The sequence below is a fragment of the Mastacembelus armatus genome, chromosome 12 (assembly GCF_900324485.2).
Source record: "Mastacembelus armatus chromosome 12, fMasArm1.2, whole genome shotgun sequence".
In the NCBI taxonomy this organism is placed as follows: Eukaryota; Metazoa; Chordata; class Actinopteri; order Synbranchiformes; family Mastacembelidae; genus Mastacembelus; species Mastacembelus armatus.
In genome coordinates, this window is record NC_046644.1 from 12,218,393 (window position 1) to 12,241,407 (window position 23,015).

The 23,015-nt window shown below is 39.9% G+C and overlaps 2 protein-coding genes across 4 annotated transcripts in view; one reads left to right on the plus strand and one right to left on the minus strand.

Moving 5' to 3' along the window:
- bmpr1bb (bone morphogenetic protein receptor, type IBb) overlaps nucleotides 1-13,545 on the plus strand; it is a 40,126-nt gene extending 26,581 nt beyond the window's left edge. For all 3 annotated transcript variants that reach the window (XM_026298090.2, XM_026298091.2, XM_026298092.2), the window contains 10 exons: nucleotides 8,202-8,358; nucleotides 8,966-9,065; nucleotides 9,328-9,430; nucleotides 10,505-10,601; nucleotides 10,691-10,835; nucleotides 11,078-11,270; nucleotides 11,549-11,846; nucleotides 11,968-12,143; nucleotides 12,240-12,370; nucleotides 12,493-13,545. In XM_026298090.2, coding sequence (XP_026153875.1) covers nucleotides 8,202-8,358; nucleotides 8,966-9,065; nucleotides 9,328-9,430; nucleotides 10,505-10,601; nucleotides 10,691-10,835; nucleotides 11,078-11,270; nucleotides 11,549-11,846; nucleotides 11,968-12,143; nucleotides 12,240-12,370; nucleotides 12,493-12,618 — 1,526 coding nt within the window. In that variant the 3' untranslated portion in view covers nucleotides 12,619-13,545. The remainder of the gene's footprint in view (nucleotides 1-8,201; nucleotides 8,359-8,965; nucleotides 9,066-9,327; nucleotides 9,431-10,504; nucleotides 10,602-10,690; nucleotides 10,836-11,077; nucleotides 11,271-11,548; nucleotides 11,847-11,967; nucleotides 12,144-12,239; nucleotides 12,371-12,492) is intronic.
- A 1,080-nt stretch (nucleotides 13,546-14,625) lies between these two features.
- Nucleotides 14,626-23,015, minus strand: part of unc5cb (unc-5 netrin receptor Cb) — a 100,908-nt gene continuing 92,518 nt past the window's right edge. Inside the window, exons 11-17 of the mRNA XM_026297400.1 lie at nucleotides 22,350-22,437; nucleotides 22,056-22,227; nucleotides 18,952-19,185; nucleotides 18,070-18,219; nucleotides 17,815-17,979; nucleotides 16,775-16,953; nucleotides 14,626-15,654 (exon numbers count right to left, since the gene is read on the minus strand). Coding sequence (XP_026153185.1) covers nucleotides 15,495-15,654; nucleotides 16,775-16,953; nucleotides 17,815-17,979; nucleotides 18,070-18,219; nucleotides 18,952-19,185; nucleotides 22,056-22,227; nucleotides 22,350-22,437 — 1,148 coding nt within the window. The 3' untranslated portion in view covers nucleotides 14,626-15,494. The remainder of the gene's footprint in view (nucleotides 15,655-16,774; nucleotides 16,954-17,814; nucleotides 17,980-18,069; nucleotides 18,220-18,951; nucleotides 19,186-22,055; nucleotides 22,228-22,349; nucleotides 22,438-23,015) is intronic.

The window sequence follows — 23,015 nt, forward strand, 5'->3', positions numbered from 1 at the left end:
TGATTTAAATGTTAGCTAATGACTGGATTTATCTTAAATGATAAATTATGTGTCAGTTCTTTAATTTAGCGATCTATGTATGATCTTCTAATGCTGTCATAGCCTTTTTTAGGTATTATTGTTAGAGTGTAGTCATAGCATATGGCGCAAAGTGGACCTGCCCTGTGTATGTTTGTAATGCTCAGTTGATCATAGTTAAGGTGTTGGTGTTCCAGAAGTGTCAGTGATACTGCTGGATAAGTCTTAGTAATTTGGAAAGCTATAACAATTCATCAACACTTTAATATCTAAATTATTTAACTTGACATTGAAACAGAAAGTGATTTTTAATTTTAACCCTGAGAAAAAGAAGAGCTTTCCTGAAGTTGTGTCAAAAATTAAGACCAGCTGTAAAATCCCAAACTGACTGACCGGTTCAGAGTAGCTGTAACTTTCACAGTTAGTCATGAAATACCGCAGCTGGTAAAGAAATGTTTCTTCAGACAATTTCCTCATCTCTTCTAGTCTGTGCAGGCGTGTTTTATATCTCATCCAATATTAGTCCAGTGAGTTTGAGGGTCTGTAGCCACATAGATATAAAACACTGGAAGATAAGAGTGAAGTTCAGACAGAAACATCTTTTGAAGGGTGACACTGATTCTCATTCTTCTCTACTGTCTGACTATAGACAGGAGGCTTGTTCCTGTCAGTCCAGACTAGTAGTAGTTAAAATGAAGATTTGTATGAAGACTTTTTTTCTGCAGTGTTAACCTTATTCAGTTTCAGTCCTTCTGTCAACTTTCTTTTTCTAATACTTCAGTCACCAGTTGCTTTTTCTCTTTCTTCTGTGACCTGATCTTTTAAAGGTTGACCAAATGAGTAAAACATGTGGAAGGTTACCCATAAATCAAAGCAGCACGCTCAATTTGCCACCTGTTTCTGTAGGCTGGTTGATTAGGAGAGAATAGATGAACCTCAGCCTCAGACTTTCAGTGGCAGTGGAGTATAAATATGAAGAATTCAGTGTGGTTACGTGACAGTTATACTTGGATGCATTCCTAAAAATCGTATTCGTTTTGGACTCACTTCCTCCACCGATGCTTTTATTTTTGCTTTGTCCTGTATTGATCGACCATGAAAACGCACTGCGTCTGCACCAAAGCTGCTGATGCAACTACTACCAGTAAAGGAGAAACACTCATCCACGATGGTCCATCATTTACGACACTGATATCCACTTCAGATGAAAATTACCCCCTTTATTATTTGAGAACATGTCGTGGGTCGACCACCAGCCAAAAGGCACAGACACACAAACTGGTACGATCTGTATAAAGTAGTGCTGTGCATTCTTGACTGAAGTATACAGACGGCCAACAACAGGTTCACCTTACACCACTAAAACCTTTCTCTGGTTTTCTGGACAGACATGCATGATCAACAGAACTCTCTGAGGAGCCATTTTCCATGCAGTGTGTGGTGTTTTCTTTCACAGCAGTCTTCAAATACCTGAAAATGTCAGTGTGTCTCTGTAGGTGCGTTCAGACTGGGTATTAGTTTTGCTTTAAAAGAAGCCATTTCATTTCTGTAGCTCCATTTCAGTTCCATAAGTGTGCAGGAGGAGTTGAGGCTTTAATTGTAAAACTTTGTAGTTGGAATTTAGTAGAGGGTGAAACATAATCACTTGGGTGTTCTCTCAGGGTTGTTGTATTTATGCTTTAAATAGAAAGTATGTGATTTAATTTAGAACTTGACTACTATAATTATGCACTGTATAAATAGCACAGCTTATGAGACTCTGTTGGTGCTAATAGTGTGAGTAACACTGACGACATGTCAGATTGAAACATGTACTTCAAGTGTATGAAATCTATGTAACTAGATATGCAAAACATTTTCAGGATATAGGAGACATGGATAAACAGACGGACTATAACATGCTACACATCTGTGTATGTGTTGTACATCTGTGTGGAGCTGAGTGTTGTGAAATTAGGTAAGAGCTGGTGTTGTGTAGCGGCCCAGCAGTACAAAACAGAAGCAGTTGGTCCTCGGCAGGACCGGGATCCTCCAGCCTTCTGTGTGCTGCTTCCTGTCAGGATGTGGATACGGTTCCTCCACACAAAATTTGATCCCTGGGCAGATGTGCTGCTCCAGCAGTCAGGCATGGGAGCAGAGGCTGGCTGTGTGTGTGTTTGTGTGTGTGTTTGTGTGCGCGCGCGCGCGTGTGTGTGTGTGTGTGTGTGTGTGTGTGTGTAATAGTTCAGTGCACTACATGAGCATAATCTTCCATGTGAGAACTCCATACTTTTTTTAGTTTAGAGGGGGTACTGAAAGGAACACTTCACTGTTGGAAATTCAGCATTATTAGTTTTGAAACTTAAAGAAATAGTTTGATATTTTAAGAAATGCCCTTAGACACTTCGATACAGGGAGTTACATGGGAAGATTTGTGCCACGTAGATGTCTGTATCTTGAATATAAAGCTACAGCCAACAACTGGTTAAAAATATTGGCTTAAGGAGTAGAAACAGGGTGAAGGTAACCTACCATTGAGCACCCAGAGTGTTATTTAGTGTGTTGGGCAGCTGTTTCCCTCTGCTTCCATTCTTTATGTTAAGCTAAGTTAGCTGGCTGCTGCTCATATCTACAGTATGAGAGTGGTATTGATTTTCTCATCTAGCCCTTGGCAAAAAAGTGAATATATCCCAAAACATTCTTTTACAGTTCAAGTCTCAGGTCAAATGCAAGTGATTCTTTAATTTCTCTGGTTGTAAATTTCATAGAGACCTTGAACAATCTTGAATGAATGTTTATGTCCACTTGTTTATCGGGGGGTAACATTATGGGGTAAAGTGACATATTGTGGAGACACTGTGACAGTAGACTTTGAATATGCCTGTAATGGAGCGCAGCCTTTCATGGTGCCTTGTGGTTGTTTTCAAGTAAGTCCAGACCACATGGATGGATGAATCGCAGTGAGATGTGTTGATGGACATTGTGGAAAGGCAAAGTTAAATAAACAGCTCGAGCTTTGATGCTTTAGGAGTAAGTAAGAGAAGATGGGATTGAAAATGTGTGTTTGAATGCAGGCAGCACACAATTACATTGGGGTCAAAACGCAGACTTGGATTCATCTATACCTGTTCTCTTGTAGGTTTGTGTATGTGTGTGTGTTTCATTAAGCATAAAGTCTCTGGTAAATGCAGCACTGTACATCTGTGTAGATTATTTTCATTAGAAAATAAATGTGTCTGTATGTCCCAAGATTCCAGTACATTACATTCAATGCCTTATTTATGTTTAGGCAGTGTCGCAGCCCCTGGCATTTATAGGAATATAGCAAAAGTCAGGTTGTCTCCGTTTGTGTATACAATATATCAGTCTGTACATGTTTTGTTGTGGATATAGCACCTTTCTGCCACATTCACACCCATTTGTAAACTGATGGGAGAGCAGATTTCTAAGGTGGTATAGGCGAACAGTCTGGAGCTACTGCAGACAGGCCTCCATAAATTAGTTTTGGCATCACTGGCAGCCTCAGAGTGACCCTCTCATTCCTCTGCAGAGGTCAGCTGGACATGGCTGGTAAACACAAAACAGGTTGTTGGAAGTTGCATGGTGAAAACGGATGACCCGGTGTGGGGGTGTAGCAGCAGAGATGGAGGAGACCATGTGGAATGTGCTCATTGTGTTTGTGCATGTATGATATGTGCACATGTGTGCACAAGCCTTTGAAGCCTGCAGGGGGTAGAGAGGGATGAAGGTGCAGTGGAAGGGTGGAGGAGGATGTATGTCCCCTCTGCAGGTTGGTTGTGACCTTTTTGGGGTCAGACTGTGCTCTGGAGACACATGGGAGGATTGAGCAGAAGATTTATCACGGCCAGCTGGAGCAACTTCAGTTGGATGGACAGTGAGATCACACACTGCTATCTCTAGTGCGCAACAAATTCAGATTCTTGGACAAAATGAAATTATACATTTAGGATACTCTGCCCTATACCTCAGCTGTCAGATATTTTTGACACAATTTTAGATAAATGTTTCCACAGTGCACAACAGATATTAGACTTTTGTTAGCTTTGGTTTCCAGATTAAAAAAAATCAAGGTCAGATAGCAATGTGTCTAAAATGCCCAACAAATGACTCACTGGCTCCTGTGAGTTTCTCAAAATCCTCCTTTGAGAAGTTTAACAGGCAAGAACAGCTATTTATGTTATTTATAATAATTAAAAAAAATCTGTTCGCACAAAAAAATAAGTTTATGCACTCAAACCTCCCACCAATAACCATATGTCACCTTTTATCCTTTCTTTCTTTGCAGTTGAGGAAATAAACAAGATTTTTAAAATGTTTTGCTTTGGGAGGTGTGGGGAGTTGCATCAAGGTCGCACATGGATGACCAGCATATTGGTTTAAAACATGGATGGATTTGTATGCTGTGGTTACCTTATTCCAAAGGTTGCTCTGTTGATCATTCTTGTGTACAATTGACAATAGTTATTTCTTTCTATTTTTCTTTCAGTGCAGTTCAATTTGTTGTTATACGGAAAAATATTTGCTTTTAGCTAAAAGTGCTTCCTAGTTTGTCATACAGACTTGTACACCATCGAAATACATCACCAACCATAGTCCCTCACCAAGAAGAAAATGATAAGAGGCCTTACAGAGAGGGGTCCTTCTATCAGGACAGCCTGACATAGAATGAGGATCTGAGAAATAAAGTGAAAAACTTTACTGTAAGGACGGAGGGAGGAAGTATCTCAGGCCAGACTGATAGTATTTCAGCAGCACTATCAGAAATGAAAAGAGATGAGAAACCCAGTCACAAAGCCAGCAGATGACCTGTCATCGCTAATGCAGATAAATATGGAAAACCACTGATGGTGATGAGTTGTGACTGAAGCTGGATCATAAATTCTAACAGCTTCATGTCTGCGTATAGTGTATCTGTTTTGTGGACACACTGCCTTCCTTGTTGTTCTGGTTCCCACCATAAAAATCACTGAATTTAGAAATTAGGTTTAGTTTACTGGTTAATATTAGGCAAGTGGTGGATATGGCTAGAGTTAGAGTAAGTATACAGGAAATCAATGTAAGTCAGTGTAATGTCCCCTGAAGGAAACATGACTGTGTGCGTGTGTGTGTCTAGTCTGAGGAGCAGCCTGTGGAATGTGTGGGGGATGTTGATCAGGTTTCGGGGTGACCTTGAGCGTGCCCTGTAGCTGACACAGCAAGTGTGTTTGTTGTATGTATGTATGTAAGACGAGGAGAAAGGAAAAAAACAAGTATGTGCAATATTGTGCAAATGAACTACTCGAAATAAGTTGATCTGTTATATCCCCAAATCAAGTCATGTTATGGCCATATCTACTTGCAGGACCATGTCAGCATAAGAAACAAAGCACATTAGGTGTTTTTTGTGTGTTTTATTTTAGGAAGAAAAGCTTTTCATGTTAGTAGAACTTGTATGAAACTTTAAGAGATGCCTACTGATTTTATACCCTATGACTTATTTAATAGTCTGTTGAACACAGAGTAACACTGTGTTTAACCTGGTCATATATACCAACCATAACAAACTCTCTCTGCATGGACAAAACCCTCTTTGACAGCAGCACAGTCTAATCTTACCTAAAGAAAAATGACCACAGATTGTACATGCAGAACACAGATCCTCTGCCAGCAGTTTAATACTCATTGGACAAAGCCATTTATGTCCTTGCTAATGTAGTTGTAAATTTTGTGATGAGAAAACAATACACGATATAAAAATCAAACTCTTTGTTTTTCTCATTCCTATGACTGATGGGAAGTTTGTAGAAAGCCAAAAGTCCATTTTCTTTGTCCAATATCTAATTTTGACTGTAATTGACTAAATTCTAATGTCCCCAAAGCACATTATTCCTTTCATGTTATACTAACTACATTGTCGAAGTTTAATTAAAACATAGCTGACATGGACAGCATGTATCTGAAAGCTTGACAAATTCAAATTCACAATACATTCCCATCTTGTGTGTGTGTGTGTGTGTTTTTTTTTTTTTTTTTTTTTTTTTGCATACCAACTGAGCAGATGTGATAGACAAACCAAGGCCAGTGTGGAGGGGGGGGATCCAAACACCTCCAGAAACTTCCCCTCTGACAGAAACAGCAACACAGATTAGGTTGAAAGGACACAGAGTACCACATGTTTGTACTGTGCCACACTCTGCTTCAGCCTTTTCAACACGTAATCCTCTGGAGGATTACTCACAGCCCCTTTTCAATGGCTGGTTGGCTTCCAGTTCTTTTGCGGGACAGCTTAGATCTAATTACACCTGTTATAATTAGACCATTCTGTAGTAGAAGGAAGTTGTTGTTGGATTTGATTGATGATTGGACCTGATGTGTCTATGTGTATTATTCTTGACATCTGTCAAGTCTTGGCTTTGTAGTTTATAGCTTGGGACTCTCGCTGTTCCAAATAACTCGGTGCAAGAAAACGTCTTGGTTATACTGTTATTTATATAATGTACAGTTAGTGTAATAAAGAGAGTAGAAGAGGGAAGAAAGAGAGCGAGGAGGAGGCGGATGAGAAGTGAGAAGACGACATTCATCTCATATAGCACGACGGTGTACATCTTTCTGACCGCAGAGGTCTTCAGGGATGAGCTGCTGTCAGAACTCATTTTATTCTCCACTGATAAAGTCTTCACCCTCAGTTACTTGATAGTAAGAATTAAAAAATGTAGCATAATAAGAAAAAAATTCTTAAGGAATAAAAAAAACTGTTCAACAAAACATTACATTGACTTTACTTGGGTGGGCTTTGCATCTCTGTGAATGGCCGCCCAAGAATATTTGCCAGCCCATTATTTATTATGTTTTTTCTTTGTCCAAAACCCTGTTTTGCCAACAAAAACTTAGACGGGAAGTAGCCTATTCATTGAAGACATTTTTTTTTTCCACACCAGTTCAGTTCAATTAAATGTCGCATTTGAAAACAACTGCAGTATGATGAAATCTTTAGTTTTTGTTATTGGATTGTGTGGAAACTTTAACGCAAAGCATATTGACATTATCCAGCTACCACAGGTAGTCTATTGTCAAACTACTACAAATAAAAAGTTATGTATTTATATAGTATTAAATGCTTATCAGTGGTTATTAATTATTTCTTTTGGGATATATTATTCATTAAAACATTAATATTCCAGATTTTTCCAATTTACTATTCAAACTCCATATTTTTTGCTATTCAGTCATTTTTGGGAGATAACATATAAGTATTTCATCTAAGCAGTATCTGACTTTTAAAATCACATACCAATACATTTATAAATGGAAAAAATCAGTGATTATACATATTATTTTCCTCTCAGATGTGTCATGGATTGTCCTGTTTGCAAAGTTTGATTAGTACTGGAAATAGCTAAAAAGCTAATTGTATTTAAACAATAATGTTTAAGTCTAAACATGCAATGAAAGATTAAATCTTTGCAATGAAAGATTAGATCAGTAGTTTGTAGTAGTTTAGTATTGTAAAGTAAAATTTGACTTGATAAATAGCACATTACTTCTGACTGACAATCAAAACCGCTTAGCCACTACAAATTGATGTCCTTTTTGTTGAAAGCATGTTCTTGGATTAATTCAGAAGTTAACACTTTAAATGATGAGCAGGTCCAGAGTAACAAGATTTATCCTTCTGCTTGTTAATATCTTCTGTACTGGGCTTGCCTTGTGTTTTGGTACTGTAACTCATTGCCTAGTGGAAATGTTTTTCCTCCTCTTAGAATATAAACACTCACTTTCATATATACGGTATCTAGCTACCAGTAACCTATGCACCCATAATTACCTTATTTTAATTATGACAACACAATAAGTGGTGTCTGTTAACGGTGCCAAAAACTGTGCGAAGATCACTTTCTTCTTGAAGGCTTCAAGCAGATGCATTGAGCCTAGTCTAGAGCAGCAGGGTTGTTTTCAGCAGCACATATTCACACTTTCTGGATTGCATTTGCCATGGTAACAATGCCAAGATATGCAGAACTCTGCTTCATTTTTTACATATGGTACAGTATATGATTCAAAAGCCATTTGAAATGACTGGAAATTGAGTAGGATCTTTGGATTTACTCCATCTTTTATTTTTCAAGTTGTGTGTCCTTAAAGTGCCCAGATTTTTTGATCTTCTCTGGTGCTAACACCCCCCACCTCTTTTGTCTCCCTCTCAGCCAACTTGTTGGACACTATGCTGCAGAAGAACGGATCGAAGGGGGGGTCGCAGAGAATGAGGCAGAAGAACAGCACCACAGCCGAGGTTCCAGCTGAGAGCATGGTTTGGTGTCACTGCTACCCCCACTGCGATGATGACATCAACAATGCTTGCAAGTACGGTGGAACACAGAATCTTGCATGCCCACACTTCAGAGAATAAAAATAACTCTCTCTATGAAGGCTCTTAAAAGCCAACACAAGTATTTATCCAAAGTAATTTTCTGAGTGACCTCTAATTACTTGATCAGAAGTGCACAAATGTTTACTTAAGCCTCTTTTAGGCACAGCTTGGTCACAGTTGCTATCACTGAGGCCTTTGTAGTAGAGAGACTGATCTGATGGCTGGTTCTTTTTGTTTTTTGTCTTCATTAGCACTTCTCCACATGCTTGTATGGCCTCACCAATAGTTCATGCATATTGATCCATTAAGCTTGGTTTAGTTTTATAGTCTGTTAAAAATGTTTGAGTTTCATTTCTTGCAGTTACAGTTTTAGAGCTTGTCTTGTAATATTTAAAGGAAAAGAGCTAGGGTAAGGGTTTTTAGGAAGATTTAGACTCAGTAAGAAGATTCTGCACAAAATTCTGTTTCAGCAAAATGCTGTCATAGCCAAATCCCAACACTGATGGTGATGATGATAATCATGATGATGAAGATGATGATGATAATGCCAGGCACTGTTTACTGTTTTACTATGATGACAGTGTGTCTGTGTTTCGGTAGAACGTATGGTTATTGCTTTACCATGGTGGAGGAGGAGGAGGAAGGGGGTCTGGCTGTACACACTGCAGGGTGCTTGGTTGGCTCTGACTTCCAGTGCAACGTAAGTTTGTATTTCTACAGGGATGAATGCCTTATGCGTCTCCTTCTTCACGAGCCATTGTTAATTCCATATGAGCTTGACTCACTGCAGCTCTTTAGGAGAACTGTTGAAATTGGAATTGTGCAGCCCTGCTATTATGACATAAAGTGTAAAATGTTCTTATAAAGTATGTCAATATTTATTTGTGCCTTCATTAGTGTGTAGAAATTCACAGTTTATGTGTGTGTGTGTGTGTGTGTGTGTGTGTGTGTGTGTGTGATAGGACATAGGAAAACCACTGAGGAGAAGAGCTATTGAGTGTTGCAGGGATCAGGACTATTGCAACAGGGACTTGCACCCTACTCTTCCTCCGCTCATGACATCAGGTAAGACAAACACACAACCACACAGACGTTTTTGTTCACACATTGAAGTTCTCTCCCAGTCCCACTTTAAAGCGTGAGTACCTTCAGAATGGGTTCATTCAGACCATGCTGGGCAGGGATGGGTAGTGACAGTTTAAACTGTTACAAACCACAGTGTGGTGCTGGAGTGAAGTGGCACATGCTGCTCCGAGGGGAGGGGGGGGAGAGGGCTGGCGGGCGGGAGGTGATACAGAGCGAGAGGGAGAGGGAGAGGGAGGGTGGGAGGGAGGGAGGTGATACAGAGGGAGAGGCAGAGGCAGGTGATACAGAGCCTCCAGGCTTAGCTTGTTCTCTCACCCTCTAATGAAAAGGACAGCCTCTCCCCAGGGCCTGCTTGAGTTTCTTGCCTCGGGACGGATGTGAGATATCTGTCCATCTGTCACTCTGCAGCACACCAACACACACACATTCTTTCTTTCTCTCTTGCTCCCAGTCTGTTGCACTCAGTCACCATTAGGCTTTTACACAGGCTTGCACGCTTTGTTCTGACCTTCAAGCAAATGGAGACAAAATGATTTGTCAATTTAGGGAACAGTTTTGGTAGCACCTTAACTGTTGTTTTCCCAAAAAGTACACGTGGAATTATTCTTTACTTCTTACAAGAAGTTCATACGTGACTTTGCTGTCTGTGCAGTTTTTCTTTGTCCACTACTCTTTTGTAATGTTTGAACACAGTGAAGTCTCCCCTTTGTGTCTGAGTGACAGGAGCACAGCAGAAAGGCTAGAGTCCCAGAGCTGCTTTAGGCCTCAGGGGTTTCTGTTGCGATGTCAGTGTGACACCTGATATGTGGGATTCAGGAAGGGGATGTGATCGATCACACTGTGTGTGTGTGCGTGTGTGTGTGTGTGTGTGTGTGTGTGTGTGTGTGTTGTCCCTGCCAATAAAAATTAGGAAGATCTTGGAGTTGATAACAGTGAACAAAGCATCTGTTCAACATATCAAATTCTATTGTCTTTCCTTCTCATCCAAGATTATTCACTTTTGCAGCTGGTAAACTAATAAAAGTATGTAATTGATATTTTCACATTTCCCAGATTATGTGGAGAGCAATATCCAGTACATGGCTCTCTTCATTTCAGTCATAGTCTGCAGTGTCATTCTTGGTCTGATCCTCATCTTCTGCTACTTCAGGTAAGGAAACTTAAAGATGATAGACAGTAGATCTCTTAAGTAATTCACACTTCCTCCTACACATTTAGTAAACACTGTACCTGTCCCAGATATAAACGCCAAGAGTCACGGCCACGCCATAGTATCGATCTGGAGCAGGATGAGGCCTTCATCCCCCCTGGAGAGTCTCTGAAAGACCTGATAGAGCATTCCCGCAGCATTGGGTCCGGCTCTGGTTCAGGGCTCCCTCTACTGGTAAGAAAACAGCCATGCACTTCTCCCTTGGCATTCGCTCCCCACCCCAGTCCAAATAATTGTAATAAATCAATGCATTGTCTTAAAATTTCAGCTGTGAGTAGGTGATAAGGTTGAAAAGACATTTTGAAGAAGTTCATAAGTGACCGTAATTATGATGATCCACTTTTCTAAAATGCGTTAAAAGTGCAAAAGGGAAAATGGCTAAATAAAACCATGTTTTAATAATAATCTGTTGTCAGGTGCAGCGCACAATCGCCAAGCAGATTCAGATGGTTAAGCAGATTGGAAAAGGGCGATATGGAGAAGTCTGGATGGGCAGATGGAGAGGAGAGAGAGTGGCTGTCAAAGTTTTCTTCACTACAGAGGAAGAGAGCTGGTTCAGAGAAACCGAAATATATCAAACCTTCCTTATGAGGCATGACAATATACTCGGTAAGTGAAAATGAATACAAACAAAGGCTGATTTGTGTGAGTGTGTGTGTGTGTGTGTGTGTGTGTGTGTGTGTGTGTGTGTGTGTGTGTGTGTGTGTGTAAAGAGTGAGTATATTTTATAAAAGTCAAACTGAACACTAATTCCATTTAATATAAGCTAAAATGTTTAGGACAAACCCCATGTGCAATTTTCCCAGAAGTGACCAAATTCATGTGTACTATTTTTTTATGGGCTTATGCATTTTTCAATTCTATCATCCCCACTTTCCAACCCGCAGGATTCATAGCAGCAGACATTAAAGGAACTGGCTCATGGACTCAGCTCTATCTGATCACAGACTACCATGAGAATGGATCTTTATATGACTACCTCAAGTCCAACACCTTGGACATCAAGGCTCTGCTAAAACTGGCCTACTCCTCCATATCAGGCCTCTGTCACCTGCACACTGAGATCTATGGCACACAGGGCAAACCAGCGATCGCTCACAGAGACCTGAAGAGTAAAAACATTCTGGTTAAAAAGAACGGATTTTGCTGCATAGCAGACCTTGGGTTGGCTGTAAAGTTTAACAGGTAAAAAATAGGATTTTTTTTCCTTTTAAGCAATCATCTTTGTTTTAGGAATAATGTGGACGTTTTCTGAAACATGCAGAAATATCTTTAACCCGTTTCTGTCATGAACTCCTTGTCTCAGTGACACCAATGAGGTGGATATCCCTCCCAACCTACGAGTTGGTACAAAGCGCTACATGCCACCTGAAGTTCTGGATGAGACCCTGAACAGGAACTACTTCCAGTCTTTTATAATGGCTGACATGTATAGCTTTGGCCTGATTGTTTGGGAGATGGCACGACGATGCATCTCTGGAGGTCAGAAAAAAGCTCAGTACTTTTATTTTCATTTAAAAAATGATCTGTATATGTCTAGGTGTTTTCTTGACAATCCCACACATCTTTTTCCTACAGGTATTGTGGAAGAGCATCAGCTGCCCTATCATGACCTTGTGCCCACTGATCCCTCCTATGAGGACATGAGAGAAGTTGTCTGCATTAAGAAACAAAGACCTTCATTTGCTAATAACTGGGGCAGTGATGAGGTATTTCAAATGATTTTCGCTACTGTTTACAACTCACAAACTCCTTTTATAAAAAGCTCTGTGTGTATATGCCGTACCTATGTTAAAGGTAAATACTTTATATTTTAAACATGGTTCTTCAGTGCCTACGACAGATTGGAAAACTGATGTCAGAGTGCTGGGCTCACAATCCGGCCTCACGCCTCACAGCCTTGAGGGTGAAGAAGACCCTGGCGAAGATGTTGGAGTCCCAAGACATCAAAATGTGACAGATAACGGAGCGAGATGATCTCATCACTCAGTGACTTGTCACTTCCACTGGCACGGTGCCACTTACACTGGCCTATGGACGAAAGGGAAAAAAAGACTGTGGATGAAAGGACAAAGGAAACCGACAGGGAGGATGAGTGATGAAGATAATGTTCGACAGGGAGCCAGAAAAATGAGAGGCAGAAGATTTATTACGTCAGGGGAGATCTGACCTCCCACTGTCTGAGCCACATCTGCCTCAGACCAAGTGTTCAGATTTTGCTTTCTGTGAAAGCTGAGTGTTTGTCAGGTCTGGATTGTCCAGGTGGGCAAGCAGACAGGAAGCCTTTCAGGCGAAAAGGACTAAAATCCCTCTGGTCATTTCTTTATACAGAGGAAACTCCTGATCTGCATTTAAAAAGCCATAGAGCAGTATTCCATGTTCAGTCTTTTGTACTTTCACAGCTGCCTTTTTTTTCCCTGATTCAGTCTCTGCATGCTGTAATATCACAGCAAACTAGACAATTTTCTCATTCACTGTTAATTCCATCCAAAGAAATGTTGGATTTACGATCAGCATTTCCAATAATAATAGATTTCTATGTACCTTATTTCAACATACATTTTATTTCAATATAAAAAATAAGATCTTTGGCTAAAACTGTCACCAATGGATTTGTAAACTTTGGTTGTCTTTTACTTCCAAAGCTGAACCTGTATTCCCTCAGTCTTTTTTCCACTCAAATTTCATTCAATACCTGAGCTGAAATCTATTATTACCTTGCTCAATGTTTAAATGTTTTTTGATGATTTATCTATGTAAAAAACTATATTTCCCATCCACTCTATCGCTATGGCTTGTGCCTTAGTTAATCTGTACATAAGTGATTATGAGAATCTATGAATGGATCTGGATTACATTCCCTATTAAAATAACACACCTTGAAGATCTGTCTATTGCTTGTATTTCCCTTTTGTGTCTTTATCAACCCCACATGGCAGGGTGGGCAGGACCTGCAGAGGCAGTGGAGCAGGGATGACAACTTGGAAGGGATGGGGCTGGATTTGAACCAGTATTGCACAGGGCCTGTGCTTGAGTTTATTGTGCACCATTGTAACCCCTAAGCTATCATGGCACTTCAAAGATACAAGTATCAAACCTACATTTGTCATCTCTTCAGATCACGACTTAAACAAAAAAGCACTTCACGCTCCTTTTTCAATGTTGCTTATAAATATAATTTATTAGTTTTAAAAATTCTTTCTTACACTTTGTACAGTGACTTAACAGATGAAATGCAAGCGGATGAGAGGAACATCATGAGTGCCAGAAAAGGACAATCTACATTCCCACTATACACAATATTCATGAAGCTGAAGAACAGCTAGACGATGCAAAGGCTAGCCCACCGAGAATGTGAAGATTGTTTTAGAGATGCAAAGTTTGCATAGACAGCTTTACAAAAACTGGGACAACTGCGATTAAAAAAAAAAAAAAATCAAAAACCAACCAACACTTGAACAGTCACAAGTGCTGCTGCATCAAAGGAATGTTGGATTTACAACTATCACAAAATTTTATGCACAGTCAGAGTCATAACATCAATGGCTTCTGTCATTAATGTACAAACACAGAAGTCTTAGTTAAAATCTCCTCCGACATTACAAACGAATGTCATTCAGTTCAGAACACTTTTTGAAATGGCATTTGATATTTAGATGATCACTAGGTTTATTAAATTAAATTTAACATCATACACTGTATGTCAGTTATTTGGTACAAAGCAGTTGTATTCAGTTGCATTGGTCCTACAAAAATATACTTATTTCATTCCCTTTTCTACAGTATCTACCTGTCCTCTCTGCCTGGCCTCCTCAATAAATCACCAGCACCAGTCATGAATTTTAGTCAGTTTGGGAAAATAATATTGATGGCCCCCTTTTATAGAGATAATAGGCAGGTGGAATTAACCTCATAAAAAAAAAAAAAAAAAAAAAAAAAAAAAAAAAACAACATGCAAAAAAAGTAAAAAATTATAACCAATGCAACATCAACAATTCTTATAATATCATGTAAAAAGAAGTGGACATAACTGGCAATGGATAATTATGCACAAAATGAATAAAAAATATTAATAGTTGCTATTGCAGCAATGCTAAAACTGTAAAATGGTCAGTGATTTCCTTCTGTACATGTAAATGTGGCTGACAAAATGAGTCATTACTGCAAGAGACCACCAGGAGGTGCTATAATACAATCAAACATAAAAGAAAAAAACGTGAGAGGACACAGCAAAGTATTCCCTAAATGGCAGCATAAAACACAAAAAGAAGATATGTATAAATAGGGATATTATTAAATACTATGTTATTATGGAACACATACTCATCCATGGAGTTTCTATGGAGACTGATTCTGGAGACTGAGTTGTTTTCTCTCATCCAAACGTCGTTCCTTGAATCTCTTGACCTCTGATAGTGTGTCTCTCTCCAAACTGTCATTTATGGCAAGGGCCTGATACACATACTCGCGCAGTCCATCCAACTAACCAGACAGCTGTTTCCAAGGAAACTAGAGCCAAAAATATCAAGTCGTTGTACCAGAGAGCGAGAGAAAGGAACAGCCAGTGAGAAATGACTGGCAGAGAATCTTGTTTACCATCCAAGTTTTTAGACCCTTTGTTGCCAATGTTTAACTAGGTCATGGCTGAGTAGACCTAGCTGTGTCTATCTTCTTACTTTGAGTGTACACACGCACACTGCATCTGTGAAGGTGTACATGCATTTCTCACAGCAATGCCAAATGACTCCTGCTTTTGGGCATCCCAGTCTATCTCTTCTTTTCTTTTTATGTCTTCTCCCTCCCTGGAATGTCACACTCCCTGGTGGGCAGGTGTCAGTGTTCAGTGGCTGCAGGAACAAGGCTGTCATGGCGTCCCATCTCCTCCAGCACCTGGGCAAGGCGACTGAGGTTCCCATCAGGAAAATGCTGGGCCTCCCACAAGTCCAGGATCACTCCCGTGGGACTGGATTTGGTGGCAAAGTAGTTAAGATATCTAAAAAAAAAAAAAAAAAAAAAAATCAATGTGACAAAACAGAGGAAGTTCAGCTCCACTATCTGTATAGGTGTTTTTAGACTTAATCATTCCAGTCTCTTTTTTATTTACAATCTTCACAGTGTGGCCATGTTGTCATAGTATACTAAGGCAAAAAATGTACGACATACTATAGTAAAGGATAATTTTCAGCACATATTTATATCTATATTAATTTATTATATATTCTTTTTTTTCTCTTTTTCCCCCTAATTACTTGGGCTGTTTTTTTTTTTTTTTTAAAGGAGCTATTGGGTTTGTATAGACTTTCATCTGGGTTTCATGTGCAACTGAGAGAAGGTGCAGCTTTTTGTAGTTTACACTAAATTAGGTCCTCCTCAGACAGACAGAAATAAAAACTTATTTATATAAAATTAAAAGTGGCAAGAAAAGGCAAATGAGTTGCTGATTCTGCCGTTTCACAGTAAAAACAAACAAAAGCTAATTTTTCATGTGTTTTTGATATTCAAAAACACATTTTTTATTTGCAAAGATTAAAATGGAAAATAATGAGCAGTATATATAAACTACTGCTCTCTATGTGTCATCTCTGTGTAGTGTAAATGGTTGGTTCAAGTCTGTCCCCTGCACTGTCCTCCCTGCATGCCATACTCTGTCAGTGGTCTCATCCGTCTGCAGCTGCTGCCTATGATAAGGCCGCCCTGCTGAGCTGGTACCTTATAAATGGATACGCACTGTGCCTTCATCACAGTCATATCAAAGACACATGGGTGGTGTTTTGAAAAGAGGAGCATCTCTGTCTTTCTCTGTCTGTCTCAGTTCAGTCTGCTTCAGTTTATCTCAATTTGACAAATTCTTATCACAAATCCAAAAGAACAATGACAATGACGATTACTGTTTCCTTGTAACTGAAAAATGCTTCAGCGGTTGAAATCACAACTTTTCAAGAAGGGGCTGCTTCTGTTTTTCTCTTGCATCTCTTTTACTTTATCTTTTTCATTCACTCTTGGATAAGCCTAATGACAGCAAAGCCTGGTGACAGCCTGTTCCTGTGGCAAGACTGTGACAACTAAACCTGACTCACCATCTCACTCCTTTTCTCTCTTGGGCTGCTACACACCTGTCAAGGTTAAGTTTGTGGGCCAACATCCTCCAGTCATTGCCCCTTGTCTGCGGTGCATCGAGGCTGCCACACAACTTCTGTCGGATGGAGACCGGGATGCGGAAGGCATTGGGCCCCACCAGTGTGGTGATGTTACTGGCAGGGTCCAGCAGAGAAGTGTCAATACTCTGGGAATCCTGCAGAGAGAGAGAGAGAGAGAGAGAGAGAGAGAGAGAGAGAGAGAGAGAGAGAGAGAGAGAGAGAGAGAGACTGAAGTGGTTTCTATTTGTGAGGCTGCTGGGACATAATTTATAGTATTTTAGTATTTAAATGACATATTTTTCATTGTATTTAGATGATGTATTTGAATGACGTACAATAACACTACAATAATAACACAGTGAAACATAATATAGCTCAAATGTAGAACAGAAGATTTTTGGTTCTGCATCCTAAAAAAAAAAAAATTATAAATCATATTACATTGACATTATTTTTTGACACAAGCTGAATGATTTTCCGTTGTATCACATCTGGAGGATTAAGTGCTGGAAGTCTGGCTACAGAGACAAGAACAAGAACCAGAGACAAATTAACCAAGGCCAGGCAGGGACAGAGCTCTGCACTGCATGTGCTGTAATTCATCTCATCACTGAGCACAAAGCCTGAGCGCTAACCCATCCCTCAAGCTCTATTCTCCTGGCCAGATGGCCTTTGTGAAGCAAGTGTAGCACGACTGGAGGGTGATTATTCCCCCTGCTCTGCATTGGCTTGTCATGAGCAGGACTATATGAAGGCTGCAGGGACAAGATTCCCTCTCGTCCACCCTGTCAGTCTTTGTGAACACTGTAAACAGACTGAATAGGAAACAGGAATATCTCTCCCAAAGACAGACAAGAATGGAGTAGTGGAGGAAATGCATTATCCCTGAAGGCAAAATTCACAAGAGCGTTTAAATATAAACTGTTTAAAAAGTGTTGTGGCGCATTGGTCACGTCTAAATGAGGGGAACGCTTATTTCAAGCTGTTATAAATTAAACAGAAGACTTCAGACCAACCTCTGACAGTGTAGTGTCCAGCTGAAAAATCTGTCCTTCTCCTTCCACTTGGCGCACACATATCTTACAAGCCAGGTCCACTGTGCTGGCAGAGAACCGCTCCAAGGTAAAGCAACAGTGGAGGTTCCTCTGTGAACCACTCCACACTAGCTGAAAGGAAAGCTCCTGCAATTATATGTTGAAAACAGAGGATGTTACTAAAAGGTGTGGGACACTGTTTAAGGCGTTTTTCTCAAAGGCTGTAAACCGCTTTACCTGGTACTTGGCTAGTAGTTTGCTCTTCCACAATGTGTGGGGGACATCGTGGATGGAAAGTCTCAGGTTGTGGGTGCTGTCTTTAAAGTTGAGAGTCTTTGGTTCATCCAACAACTTCCCACCCATCTGCTTCTCCATCTGTAGGACTTCCTAAATACAAAAACACAGTTGATTAGTGTATGAAACCATAAATACTGATCTCAAAATATGTTTTTAAATGAGACTACTTTTGTGCTGCTGCAGTACAAACTGTCGCTGTAACCTGTGCTACAGTAAGTTCCTGCAAATGCTGTAATGGAAATTTACAAATGAAAAGTTTCTTTTCGATAGTATACTCAACATAATCCCTCAGGATTTTATAAACCTGGCATCTAGACCTTCCATCTGAAATCAACTTTAGTGTCCTTGCAGCAGGATCACTATCGCTTCTCATTACCCATTCCCAAACCTAATAACCATTTTCAATATCCCTGCACAGTATAATAATCTTTCCTTATATTTCCTCTATGTAGGTAGATGGTGGTGTTAAACAGAAGTGTGGAGAGCAGACAATAGTAGGGCACCAGGATAAATGTGGCTTATTTTGTGTTGGCGCAGCAGCTACATCTTTCTAGGAACAGTGACGCTTTTCAAATGCAAGCGCTTGTCTTCCTTTATTGTGACACACACCAACACAAAGATTTCTCATTCGGCCTCCCACACCTCATCTGCTAGCATTGCCTACACACACACACACACACACACTTTAGCAAGTCAAGATGACAAACCAATAAACACCATTAATGCTTACAAACAGAATTAAATGTGTGCCACACAACCTCTTGCAAATATACAAAAGAGACAAAAGAATGAATACACACACGAAACATAGTGCATATTTACTTTGAGAGCGTCCTGTGTGTCATCCAGGCAGTAGACTCTGATGTGGTACTCCATGGCAGGGCAGGTGACAGGGCCAAAGATGGCTAGTTTGAGGCGTTTGGTGGTGGCAGCGCTAAGAGACTGGCCCACAAGGCAGTAGGTGCCCAGCGTCTCTGTCAGGATGTGGCAGGCCTCGTCATCCATTTGGATATAGCATGGTGTGGTGAAATTTTCTTCTCCTACAACCACCACATCCTACAGCGTGGACAGAAAGAAAACATGCAGAACCCAATAACCTTAAAGAAAGACATACAAATAGATGAGGATGAAAACAAAAAGGACATGTTTATAGGCATTTTCAAATAGGCCGAAGTATGTCAGCCTGGATTTGTCCTACCTCATTTTTAAAAAATATTTTAATTTAATCATTGAGATTATGAAGTATAACTGTTAATAGGAGTGAAAAAAGATTACTGTTACTGCCTGTGTTTCTTGTCACAGTGTAAGCATTATCAAAGTCATGTTTTTCCACATATAAGTTAATGTTTTTCATTCCTTAAAACTGACTTATTCAATCCAAAACACTAAAAAACAGGCACTTTCTACATATTCACCATTCAGGGGTAAGTACCTGTATGACATACTTAAAATTACAATAATTTGGAAGCAGATATGTAGTGTCAGGTTCCGTTTTATCATTCAGTTAATTGATACTGAACTGAATTTAAATTATATTTTTACACAAAAAGTACAATCAAGGGTCATGGACTTTTAAGCTGTGTCCTTTAAGAATCCCACTTAGTATGTGTGCATTTCTAATTCCGGACACTCTGGCACTCACTGTGTATGTGAGGTAATGAAAACGTGAGTATCCAAAGCATTTGTAGTTGACCCCTGTAAAAGCACCAAGGCAAGGACATATTTCTCTTTTATTAAAGCTGTCTGGGGTGAGGAGTCTGTGTCCCTCTCTATCCAACTTTCATCCTCTCTCTTGATCTCTCTTGATCTTGCTTTTTCTTTCCATCTGTCTGTCTCTCTCTAATCCAAACACTCCTATGAGCAGCACATTGGCATTAATTCAGCCTATTATGAGAGACAGAAGAGAAATTACAGTATTTTATTGTGAGCTAGGCTCTTTAACAGCAGCATTATGGTTGATCATTAGACTCTTTAACTGCTCCTGGGGAGTGGTACTGGAGCTCCTTATTGGGGGATAATTAGAACACAGTGGAAGAGTAGGCTTTCGCTTCATACATATGTGCAGGCACAGATAGTCAAACATGCAAACACATAGATACTCAGACACACAACATAAATTATTCACAAATTTCTGACTGTACTCATCAGTTGAGATTTTTTTTTAAGAGGTGCAGGAGAATAAATCTCTGTACTAGAGTCACTGAAGCAGAAAGCCTCAATGTGTGACCTGCTGTCTTCATCATCAACACAACACTGCTTCCTCAATCACAGTTTGTCTATGTGTGTGTGTGTTTGTTTTTGGAGGGTGCAGCATCCTGGATGCCAGTGGAACTGATTATTCTCACTGGGTGGTGGTGACTACATATATAGTAAATATTTGTGAATTACTTCATCATAAGAGCTCCTCTCTCCAGTTTCAGCTTCGGTGATGAAGACACATTTTGACAGATCACGTCATATAAAACAACGTTTCACACATGTAGCATGGAAGCTGGCTTCAGTGAAAAGAAATGCTCATATAAAGAAAGCTTATCCACCTTTGATATTAACATCTGCATTTCTGACAGGTCAGAGATGTAATCAATACTTATTTCTACCCAGAAAATTCTCAGTTTTGACTTAAACCCAAGTAATTCATCAATGTCTAAAAGACATGTGGGTCCTCTCTGGCAGTTTTTTCTTCTTCATAAGTCATATCAGCACATCAGGAGTGGAGATTGCACATACACTTCCTGAAAATGATGTTATTAAACCAATATTCAATGACGAGTAGACTGCGGGCCATACATTAAATATAGGCTGTTGCTAAGCTGACGGATTTTCAATATATGACTGCCTTAGATTACTTTATAGACTGGAACAAGCACAGTAATGCCCTCTCAGTAGAATTTCCATCTTTATACATTCATTTAGGCCACAAGGTTATATAGACTATAATCCAAATTCCTAAAAGAAAAACATTTTTGCATTCTTTTCATTTTTGTGAAAAGCTACTACACAAATGCACGTGTCTCTTTTTTATATTATGAGCACTTTCCCCCTTAAATAAGTCTCGGAACATTTCTATGTAAACATAAGAATTAATTAAAAACCACATGGGAGAGAAAAATACTCAAATGTTCTTTTGACAGGTAAGAAAATGAAGCTAATAACTAGGAAAATAATAAAACAATAAGGTTTGTTTTATTATTCTCTGAGGTGTACTATATTCATAGAGATTTTTCAAGCAAGAAATGACAACTGGACCTTTTCTAACAAGCTTAAAGCTGTTTTTGTCATGAGGGCAGAGGCATAGATTTTCTAAAAATGATCTCCTCTTGGTAATTGGACTGGTTCTGTGTGTGTCTTTGTGTGGATGTGTGTGTGGCAGGAGAAAAGGGGAGGAGGAGAAGTAGAAAGATGACAGGCAGAAAACATTCACACTGCTGTCCACAGCAACCCAACTTATCATCATCAGCACTGTTAACGATGGAGCCTGCAGGCACAGGGCTCCCAAAAACACAGCACACAGAACAACACACACACAAACAAAAATAGGAATTCTTAAAAAGGTACGCAAAAACAGTTTGGGGAAAAAACAATCCCAGCCCATTCCTTGCTATCAGAGGTTTACTATTTCAGCACCTGGTTGCAACAGGGGTTTCCTCTGAGTGCTGAACTACACAAACAAAGCAGAGGAAGCTGATCCCCTCATCTCATACATGCTACTGTCTCATGTTATTGCATCATTTTGCTCTTCACAATACCTGTCCCCTTTTGCTTTTTGCTTAAAACTAACACTAAATTTACTTAACAGGTAAATTACATCTGTGAAACTTATTTGAGGTGGTAAACACACTTATGATTGTCAACAGCACATTTTCAGACTTGACTATGGCGACAGAGTTCACTACTGCACAGTTTTCATCGTGAATCTCACATCTCACCTCCCACTGGTTTTGCTGCGAGTGGCTCTTGAGCTGGATCAGCCAGTCTTGTTGGCCATCACACACGGCGCAGTGGTGCATGGTGATGATGACAGGTCGAGTCAACAGGGCCCCGGGGGGCCCACAGCTCACCACAGGGCTGAGTACTGTTTGGCCATCCTCCACTGAGGGCCTGAAGGTGCACACAGGATAACACATACACACACTTGCTGTTTAGTAACTATGTGAGAGCAATCTCGCTGTATGTGTGACATGCAGAGCTGACAGGGGTAACAGAGCTTTGCTGTGGCGTACCTCATGTTGTCCTTCCTCTGAACCGTCACATACATCTCATACACTCTGCCCTGAGGGATGGCCCCTGCTGGAATTAGCAGACTCACCCCTGGGGAGTACAAAAACACAGACAAACAAACAGGCATATATAAGAGTTGTGAGCTGTCAGGTAGACCAGACAAATCTTTACAACATTCACTGCCTGCCATGACTCTGTTTAACAGCTTTTTTTTTTTTTTTTTTGTCAGTTGTTTTAGTCAGCGAGAACATTGGGAAGGAAAGATCAGGCCTGGCCAAAAACTAAAACTCTAAAACATGTGTAATATACATGGTGAATATCAGTTACAAACTCACCCACATACATTTACATACAAAAGTTGACATAACCATTTCACTTGTAACAGACATTTAATATGCTGCTGCAGCCGTAAAGAGCAGATAAGGCCCCAGAGAGAAGTGATAATTACTGTTCTCAGAGAAATACAGTAAGAATCCAAATTGCCCTTAGCCCTACCTATTAAAACTATGGTACTTTGCTGCTTTCTCCTATGGCATCAGGAAACAATGTGACATTTCATATCTAAAATCAATGACCTCTCCACTCTTTATAGCATTCTCATATTGCTGCAGCCCACATGATTTACATTTTTCTACCTCACATTGATTTGATATGATGTTCTGTTGTTC